Source organism: Etheostoma spectabile, chromosome 2, assembly GCF_008692095.1.
Source record: "Etheostoma spectabile isolate EspeVRDwgs_2016 chromosome 2, UIUC_Espe_1.0, whole genome shotgun sequence".
Classification (NCBI taxonomy): domain Eukaryota; kingdom Metazoa; phylum Chordata; class Actinopteri; order Perciformes; family Percidae; genus Etheostoma; species Etheostoma spectabile.
The window spans coordinates 13,507,901-13,528,251 of record NC_045734.1 but is presented as its reverse complement, the minus strand read 5'-3'; the positions used below and the strand labels follow the sequence as shown (position 1 = coordinate 13,528,251).

The 20,351-nt window shown below is 40.0% G+C and overlaps 1 protein-coding gene across 4 annotated transcripts in view; it reads right to left on the bottom strand.

The window, feature by feature from the left end:
• Positions 1–20,351, bottom strand: part of dlc1 (DLC1 Rho GTPase activating protein) — an 86,966-nt gene that overhangs the window by 49,377 nt on the left and 17,238 nt on the right. For 2 of the 4 annotated variants that reach the window (XM_032531128.1, XM_032531121.1), the window contains one exon: positions 13,277–13,310. In XM_032531128.1, coding sequence (XP_032387019.1) covers positions 13,277–13,310 — 34 coding nt within the window. Of the gene's footprint in view, positions 1–1,421; positions 1,772–13,276; positions 13,311–20,351 lie in introns of those variants that run through there. The other 2 variants (XM_032531137.1, XM_032531146.1) reach the window with 1 other exon arrangement.

Genomic DNA, 20,351 nt, shown 5'->3' with positions numbered 1-20,351 from the left:
CATAAAATATAGTTAAAGTCATATATAAAATACAGTTTAAATATATTATGGAATCAGGATTTATACTTTAATGGAACTTTAACACTAGAAGCTTTTCATGAAAAGGTTTAACTATGGGTCATGGCATGTGGACACAAACAAGCTGACTAAGAACACATACAGCTCTCTTGCTATAGTACACTGTGTTCCTGCACTTTACAGCCAGTAACACACATGCATGAATTCACACACAGTCCCAATGGATTAGTTTACTCATGCATTTTCTGTCAAAGCCACAACATTCTGCCTATGTCTAGAAGAAAGACAGCAAATGAAAAGAAGAGAAAATAGTGACAGGAGAGCTGTAATTAGATCCTGTAATTCTTTGACCCACTTTTCAACTCTTTCCTCTTTCATGTGGGACATGGAGCTATGTGGCAACAGCCTGAAACATCCTGTTGGATATTTTTCACCTGGTGCTCTCCTCTTCAATAGAGGTTAGGCTACAGAGCACTGGCCTCTGGATTCAGTGGGAACATTGTGTTACCTTTTTTGAAAAGAAGCACACCAGCATCTGTACTGACTTGGAAAGTGCCAAGATTTCAAACATGATGCAGCCGAACGTCATGTATATCGTGATCCTTAAAGCTGATCATGCCTCTCTTAAAAATACTTTGAAGTGGCCTGAATCTGCAGACGATATCGGCCATCTGCGGCCAACATTCCTTAAGAGCAGCTCTGTTAATCCATTTTCTATGCCGTTGCTCTTATATGATAGAGGACTATCTGTATTATTTAAAAGCAAACTAGCCAGGGAGTTTTAAGTGTATTCTAATGCACTCAGTCCTGCGTGTGTACAAGCAGCTCATCAGTTATACATGGGCAAAACCCAGTTTTCAAGCAACTGTGGTGGAAGCAGGTAAGAGGGAAAAATGTCAACACTGCTATCTCAAAGTCCTACACAGAAAGATGTAACCATGTTGATGCACATCCTCCAATACAAATTGAACTGCCGTGTCATAAAGAACACACAACACCTAAACCTGACAATGATCATCTTAAAAATGTCCCGAGACACATCTCAACTGTTCAGTGCCTGTTTCTCAGAGCTGCAGCATTCCCACACATCAAAGAAATTATATCTATTGATATGTTTTTGTCAAAAATAAGGTCCACTTTGCAGAAGCCATGCACCAAATCCCGTCTTCTCTCTGAGACAATGACAATGCAGTTTCCTCATTCGGTTGTGTATCTTGTTAAAAGATAGTGAAACTCCATGTGCTTGGAGTACATTACAACTGTATGTTTTGGAACAAAACATAGGCATACAGCATGCACACAATCACATACAAAACTGTGGCAACAAACATTTACAAAACATGTACTGAGCAAAAACCTACATACATATACCTGCTGTGTCAGTCATTGCCTTCATCACTCACCTGCTAGTCGACTCTCTCGAGCGGGCTTGCTAAGCCTATCTAGGGCTTTGGAGGTAGAGGACCTGATGTGGTCACTGAAAGACCTCTGCAGCAGCAGCAGCCTCATAGAGCGAGACATGCCGTTTAGCATCCGCCGAGATGTATCTATGTCAGACCTTGTCCCTACACCTGTTCCTGATGAGGCAGATTACTGAGCTCTTGTGCCTTGTCAATTCCACCTCTCTCCACTGCTTCTATTTTCTAACTCAGACGATATCAATGTTGAAGCATTCAGTCCTAATCTGACTAGTTTCTCCGTCTCAGTTTTACCTCCTTCTCTTTCTCACTCTGTTCCGTTCCAGTCTGGACTGTACACTCCCGTCTGGTGCAGTGAGCATCAGTGCGGTAGCTGCTGGGACACATCCAGCAAGTGCTGCAATGCTCTCATATTCTATTCTGCCAGTGTGTGTGTGTGTGTGTGTGTGTGTGTGTGTGTGCATATATACATGTGTGTAAGTGTGACTAAGTGCTTTCTGACACAAGCTCCAGCACTCTGTGAATATCTGAGAGGTTAAAAATCACGACTACCATCTTCAACTCTCCCTCCCTGTCTTTTTTTAATATCATCTTTTTTTTCCTCTCTCTCTGTCACCTTCCTCCTCTTATCCACTCTGTTTACACCTGCCCTATCCTGTCTGGACATAGAGAGCATCATTGCCAGTTATACAACTCTTTACCTAGGTAGCTTGCTTGTTATGAAGATCCACTTACGTTCACAAGCAGCTAAATACATCACAGAACTGAAAGACAGGAAGTAAGATGATGAAGGGGTCCAGGATAATATTTGAGTCACTCGACAAAGCTGCAGGATACTTGATTGGCTCCCAAAAATGGTTGATAGTAAAACAATTTCTGAGGGGTTTCCCAAAAGGAAACTGAGATGTCAAGGGTGAAAAAAATGTTAGGGTTAAAAACTGATCTCACTGGTTCCACAGAAACAGAAACTTCTCTGTTATTTCTCACAGCCAATCATCACTTTCCTCAGCCATGGGAAATGGTGCAACCTATGCCATGACTTCACTTTAAATACATTATGGTAGGACTAGAGTATGCAGTTCATACACACATATGATGTGACATAGTCATTGTTGCTGCTGCGTGCCTCCATGTTATGTATTGGATGTGCTTTCAATGTGGTCTCTATGACTTTTCTCCTTTCTCTTGTCTTCTTTGTACCGTCTTTATTGCAGGGGTTGCTTTAATGCCTTTGCCATCATTTGTACTTGCTTGTTTGTGTGCCACTTTGTATGTTTTTATCCTTTTTGCTTAGGCCTGCTGTCATTATACAGTAGATGTAAGGTAACTCATTTGAAAAGGTTAACCATTGTGTTTTAGGATGCCTATTGTCAGCTGGCCGGGGACTACAGCTGTAAATTAGCCAGCTTTAGAGGCTAAAGCTGTTTAATGTGCAGTTAATTAAGAAGGACTGTCCATGGCATTATAAACTAATAAACTAAACTAAACACACACATACAAACACAAGTAAACATGCAATTAGTTATTGAGAAATAGGTATGTACTGTAAACCTTATGTAACAAAACTTAAGCTACTGACATGGACAAAAACAACCCAATGGAATCCACTACTTAGACTGCTGCTGAGTTGATCGGATAATGCTGATTTAGCTACTATGAAGCAAGCACAACTCTCTGGGGTCAGTGAAGAAGCTTAGTCATTCGCTACTTACTGGGTGTAAACAGCAACTTCAGTATCTATAGCTGATTGGGGTTTTACACTATGGCTTTTTAGAAGATAAATCATTGGCATTTAAAAATGAGAATACATCTTGTAATCAGGTACAACATTATTGTTTTCTTACCATTTAATATAATCTTTTAATAATTGTAATGCAATTTTAAGAAAGGTATACAATCTTCAAGCTGCACTACTTAATATTGTCATATTGACAATGGGTCTAGAGAGCGTTTTAACATCTTTCAGCTTGTTCTTTGTTTTACAGCCTGCAACTTTACTGTTTTGGTTCAGTTTCTCTGCTACCATTAACATTGCAGTATGCTTTAAGCAGACGGAAAAAGTTAGCAACTGGCTAGTGCACGTAATGGAACATTTATCAGATAAAGAGAGAAACAGAGCTAAAAGCAAAGTGAATATTTGACTTACATTCATTGGGTGGCCAGAAACACGACTCCAAATGAATGCTAATGTTGCTCTGTTCTCAAGTGTATTAGTAAATAGACTGCTGTTTGCTAACACGTCAGAAAACTCAGTTAACAGTTAAATTTACTGAACTAATAAATACTTTGTATCATATGTGCATGTAGCTGTGAGCAGTATGAGCTGTTCGGATTGCCCTCCATAACATTCCACACTAAGAAACACCTTTGAGAAAGTCAGCCAATCATGCGGATTGTTCCAGCAAGTGAAGGTAATGTACCCAGCATTGGCTTATTGCTGCCTACTGATAGCATTGTGCTCATCGCGGCCAATTGATTTTATGATCTCCTGAGGTTTGCGGAGACTGATAAGGCTGAGATTCCCGCGTCTTTACTTTTTCACAACCCTATGTTCTGTGCTTCTGCAATTGTGGAATGACCTCTTTAACGACCTTGCAAATAAGGATTAGGATGGGATGCAGAAGAACAAACATGCTATAAAAGTATCACGTTTTCTGTATCCTTCCTCACACACCTGTTTGAATCCCACAACATCTGAATCACATTATATGTTTCATGCATGCATGTGGGTGTGTGCGTACTCCAAGACATGCAAATGAAAAACATCTGGGTCAGTATTCGCATCACAACAACATATCAGTGTACTTTCGCCTCTCTCTCGCGCTCTCTGGTATACCTGTATTAAGCAGGTATAAACGCACTGTAACCTGGATCTGGGGGAAACTGTCCTGCAGGGCATACGAGAGGGTGGAGTTCTCATACCTCAGGAAGGAAAGTCTTGCCAAAGGCCACCTCTGTCAAACAAGTGTGCAGCGTGCCAGGAGTGCGTACCTACATCTAACTCCACAGAACAGAGGCACAAGAGGTTATCTGCCAACATACTGGCCTAGAAATGAACACGGGGAGGGGGGGTGAAAATAAGGGAAGGGGGGTGTTTCTGGAAGGACTTCAAACAGTGTATATAAACAGTATGTGAGAGTCTATTATCAAAATGCCTGTGAAAAACAATGCACTATACTCTATTCTTTACAGCATGGACAAAAATGTGTCAGTATGCTAAAGCATGTATGTGTGGGTGTGTCCGAGTTTGACTGTAATTGTGTGTGAGTCCCTTTCATGTGACCATCTGTTTAAGATCTTAAGGTTAGGACGCATCAAGCAGACAGCAAAAAACTAGTGGCAATGGAGGCCGACTGCGGCTTCTCCTCAGGTCACCTGTGTCTTGGTCAAAAAGTTGCATTTGAACACAACGCAATGACTACAATCAACGGCTAACTAGCATGTACGTTCTGCACCTGCGTGACAGGAAATAACTATTCAGGCCAGCAGGCTACGATAATCTATTTGTCTTTAAAAAACAAAACCGGATATAGAGTGTTTTCACGACACATCATCAGACCGGAAGTTGCCATATTTGAGGTACTCCACATCACAACAAAGCACAAGCACTGAAGTAGATCCCAAACATCGTCAAGGAAAATGGTTAATTATTGCCATGTTTTAGGTTGTACCAATGGGTCTGGCCGAGAAAAACATTTGAAATATTATAAACTTCCAAAAGTTACTAAAAAACAGGGAGAGTAATGGCAGAAGTTATCAGAGGAAAGGAGGCATTTTTGGTTGTCAAAGCTTAAACTCACTCAGATAGTGTACAGTGAAGATAGCAAACTGGGGGTCTTTGAAATGAAACAAAACAAAAAACGATTGAAAGTCACTTGGCTACACCTTGAGTATCACAACAATATCCTACAGTTAAGGTTAGGTTGATTAAAGACGTTATTGCATTACTTACTTTGGCCTTCACAACACAGCGGTTGTTAATGACTTGGTACTGCATCTCCCTTACCCATCCATACATCATCTGGTAATAGGGATCTGCACCGGCAATAAACGGTAATTTCTCAAAATGTCGCGCCTTTTCTTGTGTCCAAGTCTTTCCCTATATGCCTTTGCATCTTGGACGCTTTTCGGTTGTTTAGACATGGCTACATTCACTTAAAGTATCCAAAGTGCACAATACTCCATTGTACTCCGTTCAGTTGTTTACAACGAGTGCCTCTGATTTGGGAGGCTGTCCTTCCCAAGGGGATAAGCAAGTATCTGGAAAGCGTACCTTCTATGGTTAGATTCTGAGGCTAACAAGCTATGAACTTCCGCTAGAATTCCATTGACTCCCATTCATTTTGATGTCACTTTGACAGCGAATAACTCTACATTTGACTCGTTTAATTTCTCCATTGTTTATTTCAACAGAAACACAACAATGTATTTAACTTGTATCTAACGTTTTGCCCTGTAGCAGTTGTTTTTGTAAAAATAGGCAAATAACGATTGTATCATGACCACACAACCTTCTGTCGCACAGTAGAGAAATTGGCGTATAGTCAGGAGAAGCTCACAGGCAACTGGGAGGACGTTGTGGCATACAATCAAGGGAGAAGCCCATAGAGAGTCCATGAAACCACCGGAACAAAATATTTCAGCTACGTTTTGATGGATTAGAAATACTTCGGTATGTGGCAAGATTCGAAATGATTCAGATTTCTCTTGGCACAGCTACCAGAAGACTTACAAATTTCAGACAGGTTGCTTACGTCACATCTACGTTGTCAAGTTCAGTTTGAGGCCGCACAGTACGTTCAGCCATCACCGACAAAGTGCTTCTAATTGACTTCACTGGTCTCCGTCAAAGTCTATGGCATCGCTGTGTCCATTTCTTATACTGTCTATGGTCCCTCCCGATGACCAGCACCAGCAGGCCCGGCTCCAGAACGAGGAATGGCATGGTGGCTGGGTGAGTCCGTTCAACAGAGCAAAACCCCTCTTAGGTAGGAAAGTATTCACTCATCCAGGCCACCTTAGTCTCATTCTCACATTAAACGCAAAACGCAAGGAGAGGATAAAATATATTTAAAGTTACAAGCTAGGTTAGCTTTTAGTAGCTGTGTTTCTTTCTTGTTGGCTTATCCTTGTACCAAGATCTTTTAAAAGACATGTTTATTTGAAATAAATATACCTAGACAAGTAGTTATGTTTCTTGTCCCAACTTGGACCTTTAATCTACTAATCTCAAACATAAACTTCCTTACTCTTACTGTCTCTCCTACTTTCAACTCCATTCTAACTATCTGATACCTTAGTGCTGTGTGTGTGTGTGTGTGTGTGTGTGTGTGTGTGTGTGTGTGTGTGTGTGTTCATCAGTCAATTCAAGAACTAAAAATAATTCTTATTCTCAATAAGATATCATACAGCCAGACACCTTAAGGTATCAAAACACAAAACATCCCATATATAGTTATTCCAAACAATCCACGTCTACTTCATGTTCTATCTAGACTATCTCTCCCCCTGACACCCAGACAAGGGGAATAAACCAGCCATGGAGTGACATGGCATGCTGAGCCAGGGCTGATTCATCAGCCTGGGGACAGCAAAGGCATCTCACACCATCAACACAGGGAGATTTACAATCCCCAGGTTTTGGATGATTGTACTTACTGGATAACGCATGTATTCAAACCAGTAATAAACCCCAGTTAAAATGATAATTTTTGCTTACTTTGCTCATGACACATTCTTCCTTCTTATTGTTAAGGTGATCAGCTTTTTGAGGCGAAGTATAGAAAAATACTTCCAATCATTTTAAAGAAACCCTGTATGTACTGGATGTACAGGCCACGTTAGTATTTTCTCTGTTATGGCACTGAATAATGGTCAAAAAAGGGGTTTTATAGAACGTTATGATGTCACTGTCACTCACTGTCAATTGACTTTTGACCTTTGGATATAAAATGTCATTAATTCATCATTTTTTCTGATTATACATTTGTGTGTATTGTTTTCATAATTAGCCAATGAATTATGGCCAAAAACATGTTTTGTGACGTCACAGTGAAACTTGACATCAGTTCATCTTTGAGTCCAAGTGGGCATTTTTGCGCCAAATTTGAAGAAATTTCCTCCAGGGGGTCCTGAGATATCACGATCACAAAAAAAGACAGATGGACAACCCTAAAACATAATGCCTCTGGCCACGGCTATCACAGGCATGGCAGCATAAAAACAAATTTCACTGAATGAAAGGTATGAAGAATCATAGTGAAATTCTTTTCTGGCAACAAAGTTAAAGCACTCAGAGAGCGCATAGAAAAGTAGCTCAAGAGAAAATAGCAATAAAACTAAAGAGAAGAAGAAAAAAAACCAAGAAATTACCACCAAATTTAATTAATGTAAGAATCCACAACCTTTTCATATTCTGTACATAATTGCCCTAAGTATTCTGCATCCATAAAACAACTACAGGCACCTAGTTAATCAAGATCCATGCAGTTAGTCATTGGCCAGGTTGGATACACAGGAAAATAATTGTATTTCATTTCTATAAAAATTAATACATAGTTTTCATGCACAGTGGGTGATGAAACACATACCAATCCACTGATAAATACATAAAGCTAAAGTAAGAATAATGACGCAAGCCCTCTAAAGGCTTCTTTACTGTATTTGGTATAGGAGAGGCTTTTGTTGTTGTAACTGGGAGTTCAGCAAGCTGACTTCCTGTTCCTGTAAATTTTCCTTAGTGCAGTGATTTCCTGTTCAGAGTACCATAGCTAGGGTGAATGATTTCCAAAGAAAGAAGTCTCAAAACTCAGAAAAAACAGCAAAGTTTCTGACTCAAGTAAATCTGTGATTTGATGAAGATAAGAAATAAGTTAATTTTTTTCTAAATTACAATTTTCCTATCTTAGGAAATGTATTTTTCAAAGGACACTTATTGTCAAGATATATCAACATGAAGTCTAAATAATCAAAAGCTCATCAACATATTGATAATAAAATGTTTTTCATATAAGTATATCCACGTATGAGATCAGGCATACAAAGCTGAATTCTTTGTTTTCAAGGGGAACAGTTCAGATTCCACCCGTATATATGTATTCACAGCTGAGTTGGAAGTGTGAAATAGAAATGTAATGAACTCCAATGTAGTACAGTACAGTACTAGTTTCTACACAAGAAGCCGAGGAGAGTGTGTGTCAAATGGAAGGGGAAAGGAGAGGCTGTTTGGGGGGGAGGTGTTTAGGCTGGCGTAGACTGACAGGGGAGGCCAGGAATGTGACCTTGCACAAGCACAGTGACTATTATACTGTGTATGGAGGGGTGGCAAAAACAAAACATGGGATAAGGCAGACTCAATCAAAGATCAGGAAGGAGTAACAGAAAAAAAACATCAGTCATGATCTATTATTGACCTGGCTCTTAGCTAAAGGAGTTCCAATACATCTGTCAAAGCACCTTCTCAGATGAGAAACATGTCCTCAAAGGGCATGCTGCTGCAGGGTATAAACAAGGAGAAAGTAGCACAGGTCACAAATGAGGAAACAAGTTACTTACGAAAGCTGAAAGCCAAAACTGATTTTACTGAGATATTCTCTGAATTAGGTGGAGATGTTCCCATTTTGAGAAGTGGAGATGTGGTCTGTTAAAGCTGGTGCTGGTAGGCATTTTCTCCTTGCTCTGGACAATGGCAGAGCAAAGAGAAAGTCCAGTCCTTATGCTATGCTAAGCTAATCAACTGGCTGTCTATACCTCCATATTTAGTGTACAGACATGAGAGAGATATTTAAATTCTCAGTTAGCCCTTAGCACAAAAGCAATGAGTTTTTTCCAAAATATTGAACTTTAAAAGTGAAGTGACTTCAAAAGAATTGACTTCCTTTGAGTACACATATAGGTTGTTGGCGAGCCACAGTTAAACAGAGGGGACTTGGTGTGTAATAATATTAAATACATTTTGTGTGTCAGCAGGTGACCTGTGTACAGCTGTATTTGGAGCCAGCTTTAAATACCAGTAACATACATTTGTCACTGGATTTCTAAGAAAGGAAGGATAGTGACTTAACAACAAGAATGAGAGATAAAAGAGAGTAGGAAACAAAAAGGAGAGCCAGACAGACAGAAATGATGAACTACCAACTTCCTAGTGCCAGAGCGCCCCTCCCCTACAGGACTCCACTGAGAGTACTAAACCCCTTCCTCCTTCCTCAGTTTTCCTTTCCTCCGAGGCAAGTACTGTCAACTATGGGGCTATGAGTCTAGGTAAAAGGTCAGGCCTTAACTCTGCTGTTTGTTGGTATCCCATTATTGTGTTCCGTTTAAATAAATGCAGTCTGCAGTTCAGTGTGGCTACTGGCTTGTGCGAATTTCTCTCTTTTTTCTCTCAGTCTTGGAGCAGTGTATCATGTTTGAAGAAAAAAATTGGTCAGTCTCAGATTGCACTTTGATTATTGAGAGAGAACTTCTTTAAAAAATAAGACTTAAAAAACTTTATTCATTATTGTTATTTTTACTGTTTTTATTTTTTATTTGAGGAAACTAAAGTAGTTTAGTTAGAACGTCACACACAGCTTCAATTAGAAGTTTCATTAGAAGCTCACCCCGCAGTAATTAGGTCTGAAGAGGTTATACAGGAGTGAAGCAAGTCATTTGAGTTTGTGGCAAAACCTTTCACGATGTTCATTTTTCATTTTATGACTTTTGATTAATATATTTAATATATATATATTTTTTCAGTCAAATTTCATCATTGAACTTTTCTTTTTTCAATAAAATCTTGTCGCATCTCCTTCTTGTGAACCCATTAGATGAATCGTCTCATCTCGTGAGCTGAGTGTCTCATCACAAACCTAAAAATAAGTTGAAAAGTTCATGTGTTGATGTCAATCACTTTCTGTAGCTTATGCAAAACCAACATCATGTGCGGTCAAGATCAGTTTAACACAATCTGTAATCAGTAAAGATTGTCAGTCACTGACCTGTCCTACGTTCAGACAGAACTAAATTTCAAAAAGGTGTTTGGAATTAAAGGTATATAGGTGTTCACTTTAGGCCAAAGGTTAAAAAATTCTGAGCTTGGTAAATGCAGCACAATATCCCTTAATAATTTGGAAGAAAAGTATTTTGGTTAATTTTTTAGGAATATTATTTAGCGCCACTATGTACGGTACAGGCTTTTAGAAAAACCTTCCCCGGTGTAACCACAACTTGGATGTTGATATTGAAGATATTTACAAGTCAGAAACTGTTAATTACCTAACTTTCACATGATATGAATGTAGTTATAGCCAAAAAAAGTATAGGTTATAGGAGTGACAACATAAACACTCATTTCACAGTGGTTGCTTTCATGCCATTCATCCAGCCTTAAGCTCCTATTACTGACTACCCTACCAACAATCAACCCCACTATCCTTCACCTGCTAGATCAGAGGAGTAGAGAGGAACCGACTAGTCAATTGTTTAGTGCTGAATGAGTGACTAAATAGAGTGAAAATGCAGTGTAAAACTGTGTGGACCGCTGTGGACTTGTGTCGGTCCTGCAAGTGGCTTCAGGAAAATAGTTGCATGTGTCCACAAGAATGCGCGGAACATCAACACCGGTGCAAGCCTGCAACTGTCCACGGACACGGAGTGCGGAAAGTATGCCAGATCCTTCCGTACGGGTGAACTGAGACTCCGTTGTCTACTTGTCAGTTAATGGTTAATAATAATGTCAATAAGTTGACATTTCATTTCATTGTGTTTTCTTTTTGAAGGATAATTTTAATTTTATATAATTTGAAAGCATCAAAACAACTACATGAAAACAGATCTAGAAAGTAATATGATGAAAGTTTAGTTAAGAAGCCTATTTTCCCCCTAAATCTTTCAATTGGGATGCCTAATGTTTGAAATAGTGGTAATTAATGGGCAGACAGCATGAAGTAGATTTCTTTTGGGCTTTCGTTACATCTTGAGTTTGATTTTAACACCATAACATACACATCATATCTCTCATCACATCACATGCATCATCTCACAGACCAAGCCCCACTGATGATAAGAACTGTCATGCAAATTTGACGCATAACAGTCCTAATCATCTCCAGATGTTAGGTAGCATGGTATGAGTGATGTCATTGGCATTTCAGTGCACTAGCACTCTACACTCACTCTCAGGCTATGCAGCGTCACAGGAGACCCATAAAGAACACTTCTGAACAACAGGTTGTCAGTTGTAACTATGCTGCATGTAGACACATCCTCTTTGTGCACAGGAAAGCCGTGACACTGACCGCTCACCAAGGTACACCCGGCGCCGCAGGGAGGTCATCAAATGAGCTATTACAGAGCGCAGGCTGTGGAAACGTCTTGTTGATCAGTAGTGTGCTTCCGTTGACACAGACATAGTAAAATTAACCATGAATGAGCTGTCTTTCATGGCAGTGTAGCAGGAGCCTTAAGGGCATGGTGTGTGATGTAACACTGTCCCAAATGTGTCATTCCCAGGGGCTTAAATGGCGGAGATACAGAGAGAGCTTTGAAGTGTCACAATGAACACTGGGCTTTGTGCTTCATCAAGTCCCCCAATACAACGCCAACTCCCAATCGCACCCCCATCCCACTCCTGGGTGCCATCCCACAGACCCAGCGACGGAGGTTACGTAACTTGCTTACAGGAAGTCTGATTGATTTAAATAAAGAAAAATTACCAAGAATTTTTTTTTACCCCTTTTAAGTTGGCACTGTGCGTTTTTGCAAGCTTTAGCGTCCTTGTAAAAAGAAGTTTAGAGTGGGCCTCTCGCCAAAAGATAGCTCTCACATATATGCACATACGCTTCAGCCCATTTCCCATGAAAAGTTTTCAGCAAGGGGCAGTAATTAGAAAGAGAGACAGAGCGAGAGTGAGTAAGGACTCCCAGCGGGCTTTGAGACAGTGGGGGAAGAATATAAAAGCCTTGTCCCCACGTCGAACAAGCTCTCTGGTATTGTTTACCAGCGGACTGACGACCCAGGGGGGTGTTTAATGAACACTGCTCCCCTGCCGGCTGTCTGAAAGTAGGTCTGTCCATCCCTAGTTTTCTGATGACCCTGTGCATTACCGGCAGACTGCTGACACTGAGGTCGGAGCCAGAACTGAGGGGCCAGTCACTACACATTGAGTTTGTTCTTGAGATCGATTCATAATAAAGTGAGCAAAGAGGATGACGACATTGCAAAGTAATGACATAGCTTGTCAATACTTAGAAGGCTATTCATCAGAAGGAAGTCAGATGATGTTTGATAATTGTAGGCCAACAAATACTACACAAGTCCAGTCACAAAAAGCATGTGTACAAGGGTGTGTATTTAAATAAATGTACATATTTTAGACATTTAGCTGTCTATTCTTGCTTTTAATACTGTAATATCTTTTTAAACATTGAAACATCTTATGAAGAATGTAAGCAAGAACAGCAAGGAAAAGGTAAATACATACAGGTCAAAAGTTTTGGGCATCAGACACGACATCCAGTCTGGCTCTTATCTAGAAAAGGCGACTGGCTTGATGGGTTAGTAGATGAGTGTAGGATCTTATCTACCGTCTCATCCAGTGTCTTATAGAACCAGAGCCCGTCCCCCTCCTTTCTTGCTTCATGTTGTGAATACCAGACAACGCTATCAATCAGAAATTGCACAGCAGAATCTCTACACATGACAGACCAGACTCAGACCCAGACCCAGACCAGATCTAATGCAACACTTTTTCCAAACACAAATTACAAGATGAGTAAAAATAAATCTGACTTAATGCAACCTATTATTTTGAGTGTCAAGATCTGTGAGTAAATTGAAACAATGAAAAAACAGCAAGGACTTACCAGCTTTTTCTGTCTCAGGAATGGCAGAGGTGTTCTAGGAAAGAAGAGAGAAAGATTTGCTATAGTTGAACAGTGCATGCATCACTATTCAAACTCATACAGTAAAATCCCTTGATCTGCCGCTCTTTATACATTCCTAAATAAACATTTAAAAATGTTTTTGTGTCATGAAAAGTAATGAAGAAACAATTGATGAAAACTATCAAAAACTAGTATTTATTCAGTGTTATGATGTTGTGTTTGCTATAATTCCTTTGCAAGTTCTCTCTCTGTTTAGGACAGGGGCTTTTCTGTGTGTCTTTTGAGAGTAATTGTACCCAGTTCAGTCGGCCAGGAGTGTAACTGCAATGATCCCTGATTATTGAACTATGATCAACAATATCATCATATTTTGCACCATCATTTTAAGAATATTGTTTAAAACCAAAGACTGTGCAGCTACAGTAATCTGTTGCTACACACAAACAGACCAATAAGACAACTGTAGAAACACAAATTGGCCATTCACAGACACAGCAAAAACATGGTTTCTAAAACTCCAAAGTTAAACATTGTAAAATATTGTCACAGCAGATAACAAACCCTCCAGAGGCTTCTGAACAATATAACATCACTAAACGTCAGAGCACACAGTGCACCCTCCTCTGATTCTTTGTTGATCCAAGACTCACGTAGGTAGTGTGGAGACATTACTGATAAAATCGTACACAAACACATTTTGTAGCCATACTAGATTCTAATCATTCTGTCAAAGAATATTTCCTTCTTTGGCTTTGTTGTGGGTTTTAGAAAATACTACTGCTTTAAAACTGGGTTTCTGGTACCAAAATTGAGCATTGATGTGTGATTTCATTGGCAAGTGTGTGTGTGTGTGTGTGTGTGTGTGTGTGTGTGTGTGTGTGTGTGTGGAGGGCAGCAGTCAGTTGGAATGCAAAGGTCTTTCTTGCCTCTGACTTTTGACCTCAGGTTCCTTGGCTGACCTCCACACCCTGCCCTGTTTTAATCCACACTCCCCTGGAACAGATCAGACAGGACAAGGAGGACAAGGTACACTCTCAATACAATTTATCCACATTGCCTTTGGTGTTCAAAAAGGTGTAGATATTTACTTGTCCTCCTTATATTTCTATTCAGATAAATGCCTCCTCCTCCACGTTTATTTTTTTACCCAAGGCCTAATTAAAGGGCTTTAGCTGTTCCCCGCTGTGACTACTTTAAAGCCTGTTTACCCTTTGGCACCTACTTACATAACAGAATCAGGACAGCCACAGCCACACTAGCCTCTTTCACACAGCCTTTTCTAGGCTGGAATGTTGTGCCGGCAGCAGAGTTAGTTACAAACCCGAATCAATTTGGGTTAAAAAGGGACAGCCGGCATGGTGAGACTCCACGCACGCACGCACGCACGCACGCACGCACGCACACTAAATGCCAACGTTGTTGTGTTACACGTCATGCCTCTTTTGCTACCGGAATGCCAACATGATATCTAAAAATCAGACATTGGGGTTGTTTGGTTATGTGTTAAAAAAAAGAAAAAGAAAAGAAAAAGCAAAGCCGGCGTAATGGCGGATGTTCTTTACAGTATTGCGGAATCTCTGTATAAAAAGGCCTACTGATTATCGTCTACTACAGGCCCTTCACCTCTCAAATATCAAATCTATTTTATTATGAACCACCACAGGTGTGACACTGTTTAGTAAGACTGAATACCATAACCCTTTCCCAATTCCCTGTGTGTGCATCCCAGATTCCTCTCCTCGATTCCCCTCCTCGCGTCCCGCCCACATGAGATTCGAGCCGAGGAGTTGAGGAAGAGCCTTGAGGAGAGAGGAATCAAGGCAACAGGTATTTAACAAACACACACACACATGCACACACACAGAGACAGGCCTATATATTTATAATAGCCTATAGCCTACACACACAGTAGCCTATGGCTAGGTCTGGGCGATATGGAGAAAATCAAATATCACGATAGTTTTGACCAAATACCTTGATATTGATAACCATATTGTAGTGTTGACTATTGGTGCTTTCACAAAATATTTAGGTTAATATGTTAGTTAGGTAAGTTCAGAAAATGCATCACTTTACTGTAATGCAGCCTTTAAAACCAGGAAAAGACAACACTTAAGCACTATTACGATATTATGATATCCAAAATCTAAGATGATGACCTAATCTCATATCACGACATTGATATAATATCGATATATTGGCCAGCTCTACCAATGCCTATAGCCTATAAGGCTATCACAGTTCTTTGTACATTGTACAACATTAGTACATGAATAAAGAACTATACAAGTAAAAAGGCTAGGTCTATATTATATGCATTCACACACAAACGCACTCTATCTGTTAATAATGCGTAAATCGTCTCTTTTTCCGAATCTGCCAATAAGCTTAACATCCTCCACCTTCCACCCACATGAACAAATTATTTTCTCAGATTAAGAGACATGCGTGGACCTGTAACAGGCCCTCAGCAGTCCCAGCAGGCTGCGCTGCTTTTTAAACATTATATTGTATTGATGTAGCATATGAGTGTTTTCTATAATGACTTAGCCTACATTAATGATTAGAGATGCTGCTTGTAAACGTTTCCAAAATGCCACTGCAGCTGATATTGTTGTATATTAAAGCAACAAAACTAACTGTAGTTACAAACTGGACAGAGGAAACAGAACTAGACCTTTAGCTTCTAAAATAATCACAATGAAGTTAAGCTGCTATTCCTCGAGAGTCTCTCAGATGCACTTATAAATTAAGTTGTCTGTCCAACAGCAGCTCTGTTATGTTCTGCTATGTACATATTATCGTTCTCTCTCCCCTTTTCTCACGCATCTTTGTTCACATGGCACGGGTGAGAAGTCTTCCGCAGAGGATTCGTCAGTGTATTCATATGCTTGATATGCTTGTCGATGTGCTTTTTAGGAATTGGGACGTCCTTCAACATGGAGCGCTGAGAATTATTTACTGGTCACAAGCTAGAGAATTGAGGAGTCAAGGAGTTGAGGAGGTTCAAATCTGGGAATTGGGAAAGGCCCAATGCCTGCTCACATATGCATTATGTTTGTTTTTGCTAACATGTTGTCTGATCAATGCTGGATAAAGTGTTATCTTGATCCTAATCTGTTTTACTCAGATTTTCTAAAAGCCAGTGGGTGAGCTGTCTGTACATACAAACTTGATCTAAAATCCAAATCTAAAAGTACATCACTAGTGGTACGTCTGCAGAAGTATGTGTGTGTACATACTGTACGTGTGTGCACATGTATTTGCGCATAATGTGCACGGGCAAAACAACAGGATTGTTGATCTTAAAGAAGGTCTGATTAGAATCCAAACAAAAGAGAAATGCATATGGAGCCAGACTGTGAACTTTTTCCTGCTTAAGTTTACTTCCAGCAGGGGCATAGCACAAAATTCTGGGCCCTGTAGAAAGACATTTTCTATGGGCCCCTCCCCGCATCCACAGCTATTCATGCTAGCATATTTTTGGGCCTTCCTAATATGAGGGCCCTGGATACTCAGTCCTCTTTTTCCCCCTAGTCCGACGCCACAGATCTCCAGTAATTAGCATTTAAAAATATCATTTAAATCATTCCAAGGGCCCTGTTTCAGACACAAAGTGGGTAAAATTACCTTGTGGACAAATAGCTTTATAATTTATTGTTGATTAATGACCCAAAAAAAGACACCAGGGAGAAGCCATAGCCAGATACTCCTACTCACTCCTCTGCCAGTAAATCATTATCACAAAGAGAACAACAGTGAGGTGAAATCAGAGATAGACTTATATTCAGTGCTGTTTCAGCTGTTGGACTCAAATAATATTAGCACTGCTTTTTTAGCCACAACAGTGTCCTCGCTGCATTCCCCTGTGTGCAAAACACTGTAGATAGTGCATGATTTAGTCAAGACAACACTAACAACCTGGTTTGGTTTTGCCAATTTATCAATTGCATATAAACTGTCTCCACTGGCAAACAGTTTAGTGATTTTCTCCACTTTTTGTTAAGGTTTACCCTTACAGTTTAATTTGAAAGTTCACCAATGTCTTATTTTTATTTAAGTTAATGAGTTTAGTTTCAAATTAAAATTAGCACGATTTATAAGGTTGGCAACTGCACCATCATGTATTTTCTTATTGTAAACAAATTACAGTACATGCCAAGACCAAAACCAACACCATCCTACCAAGATCCTACCAAGTACTGCCTCTGAAGCCAAAGCCTGATACAGTTTATTGATTGTGTTACAAACCTTTCCAAAATCTATAACACATTGGTTAGCCACACTGTTGCAGCTGGTGTCCATAATGACTTTGTACGCATGCACTCTATCTTATTTGCTTCAATCACACATAAACTGTCCTGCTGCTGTAAATACTGACGTTCACCATGTGTATTAATCCGCTTCTGATAAGAGACCCCCCCCCAAAAGGCCCTTTTTTTCCACATTTCAGTAAAATTTGCCAGAAACTACATTGCCCAACTGTTTTACAAAGTTTTTCAGCCTTTTTTTAAAAGTGAAAATATATATATTCTGACCATTTTTTAATATTTACATTTTAAGTAGGAATGAATAAACTTGGGGCTCAGTGCCAGAGACAGGTTAGAGAAGTCGGAAAAAGTATCAAGATGGACTAACACATTGTCGGGCTTAGTCTTTTTGTAGAATATGTTGACAATAAGAACATAGAATATTACCAGTCTTATTATTTAATCTGTGGTGATACATTAAAATATATCATCACACAGAATGTTACATATGGACAGAACTGCATATATTCAGGTGTGGATTTGTGCCAAAGGTTTATCTTCTTGTATTTGGCACAGTGGTGTTAAATGAAAAAAAAAAAAATCAATCATCAATCAGCTACAACTTCACAACTTGCACAAAGAATGGCCTTGAATAATTGAATCAATATGGGAGGTCTGTGTGGCTTCTTCACTTAGCACTAACAAGACATTTCAGTTCACCGGTGTGCGTCCTTCCTATTGTGTAAACACTGCACCACGGGTTCCTGTCAATGACCCATGAAGTCACTTACACACAGTGTAAATCTCACCTTTACACAATGCTGTTTTCCCTCATAATAGCAATTACAGTTGAATAAATGTGAGTGAGAGAGCACAGAGCCTAACAAGAATGCGAATGAATGGGTACCAGCAAGTACCAGTGTTTTCATAGCACCAGGATCACATATTTCCCAATGTTAGCCTGCGTTCCCCTGGCTTGCCACATTGCAGGTTGTCCAAGTGTGTGGTTGTCCGGACCGTGTCAGGTGTCCACTGGGGAGTTGTAAGCTGTAGAGTACACAAGCGTCAGCTGCCTCATTTACTGCCACTAATTTACTGGAATTGGGTTGTGTGGGGGGCACATGGGGTATAGTATGTTTGCTTAACATATCTGTGTGTGTGTGTGTGTGTGTGTGTGTGTGTGTGTGTGTGTGTGTGTGTGTGTGTGTGTGTGAGTTTGTGTGTGAGTTTGTGTGTGTGTATGTAGTAGCCTGCAAGCATGTGTGCCTGATTGAACAATAACGGTAGGGTCTTGTTGTCATTACTGTAGCAGGAACCTTAAGCTACATCTGTACTACTACATTTTTATTTTTAAATGCCATATTGAAATAAAAACGATCTTGGTCCGCACAAGCCTTTAGGCTCTAAAACAGAAATGATCTTTGTCCATATTAACACGTCCAATAGCATAACATTCAGTTTTCCCATTTCTTTCATTTTAGGGTTGTTAAAACCATCTTTATCTGACAGTACCAAACATATTGTGTATCATGTTGTTACAGCTCTTTGTTGAAGCTACATGATTTTACATTGAATGCAGTGGAGTTTTAAATCACAAAAAATCTAAAAGAATAAATAACAAGGAGTATAAAACTCAAAGATTTGGTTTCATATTTGGTACTTACACATTTTGGTTGGTACCAAATAAAAAACATTGAGGTTCAATACACAGCCCTCGTAACGTTTCATTATTTTTTTAAAATTAGTTCTGCATTATGTATAGCTGTGTACACATGCTTCTCTGAGTAAGTGAATGAGTGAGTTAGTGAGTTAGTCAGAGATGTTAAGCAAACAATCGTCATGTGGCTATTGCACAATAATTCCGGGCAGTCCACCATGCCTCTCTCAACCTTACCGCCACCCTCTCATCCCCAGCCCCCCTCCTGCACTGCAGCTGCAGTGTCAGTGTGTGTGTATGTGTGTGACCACCCATGGTCTGTGCTGGCCAAGGATTAGGGGGCTCAGGCTAACCCAAACCTTTTTCTCAACCACTTAACGCAAATGGCTAAATTGGTGCAGATGGCTTATGGTCAGGTAAGCTGGCGGCTCCGGCACCAGACGTATAAAGTAACTGTGTGATAGAGGGAAAAGACACATTGTGTGTGTGTGTGTGTGTGTGTGTGTGTGTGTGCAAGTGCATGCCTGTCCAGGGCCTTTTGGATATGTTATCTGGAGCTCATTTCTGACTGGCATGAATGTGCTCTTTCTGCCCTGCACTTATAAAAGAATTTATTCTCCATGCTCTGTCGACCCCTGAGTGCACGTGTGCAGGCAAACGTGGGAAACAATTTCTTTTTAGCCTTCTCCTTGAGGAAAAGTCCACCCCCCACTCCCTACTTTCTCCTCCAGATCCCCTTTTCACATTTTAATAGTTTCCATATGTCACACTTGAAGTGTGTCAACAGGAAGTGATGTGATGGCTTGGTGTAATGATGCATTGGAACATTTCCTACAGAAAATGTGTATTAGCGTCCAGATGTTGGATTTAACAGCTATTTAAAAGAAACCAACTTCTGACGACATTTGGAAATGTCTTGGTAACATGTACTGACATCTTGTATAATGCTAAGGGGAAATCTATAGCATAAATGGGTGCACTTTCAGTCTTTAGTATGCTTTTACCATACACACTGTGAACTAACACACACACTCAGACCGCCAGCCGAGGCCTCATTCTCTCACTTAACCTTGAGTCTGAAAGAGAGTGAGAAAAGTGTACATGCACGCATGCATGCACGGCCACGCACACAAACACACTTGCACAC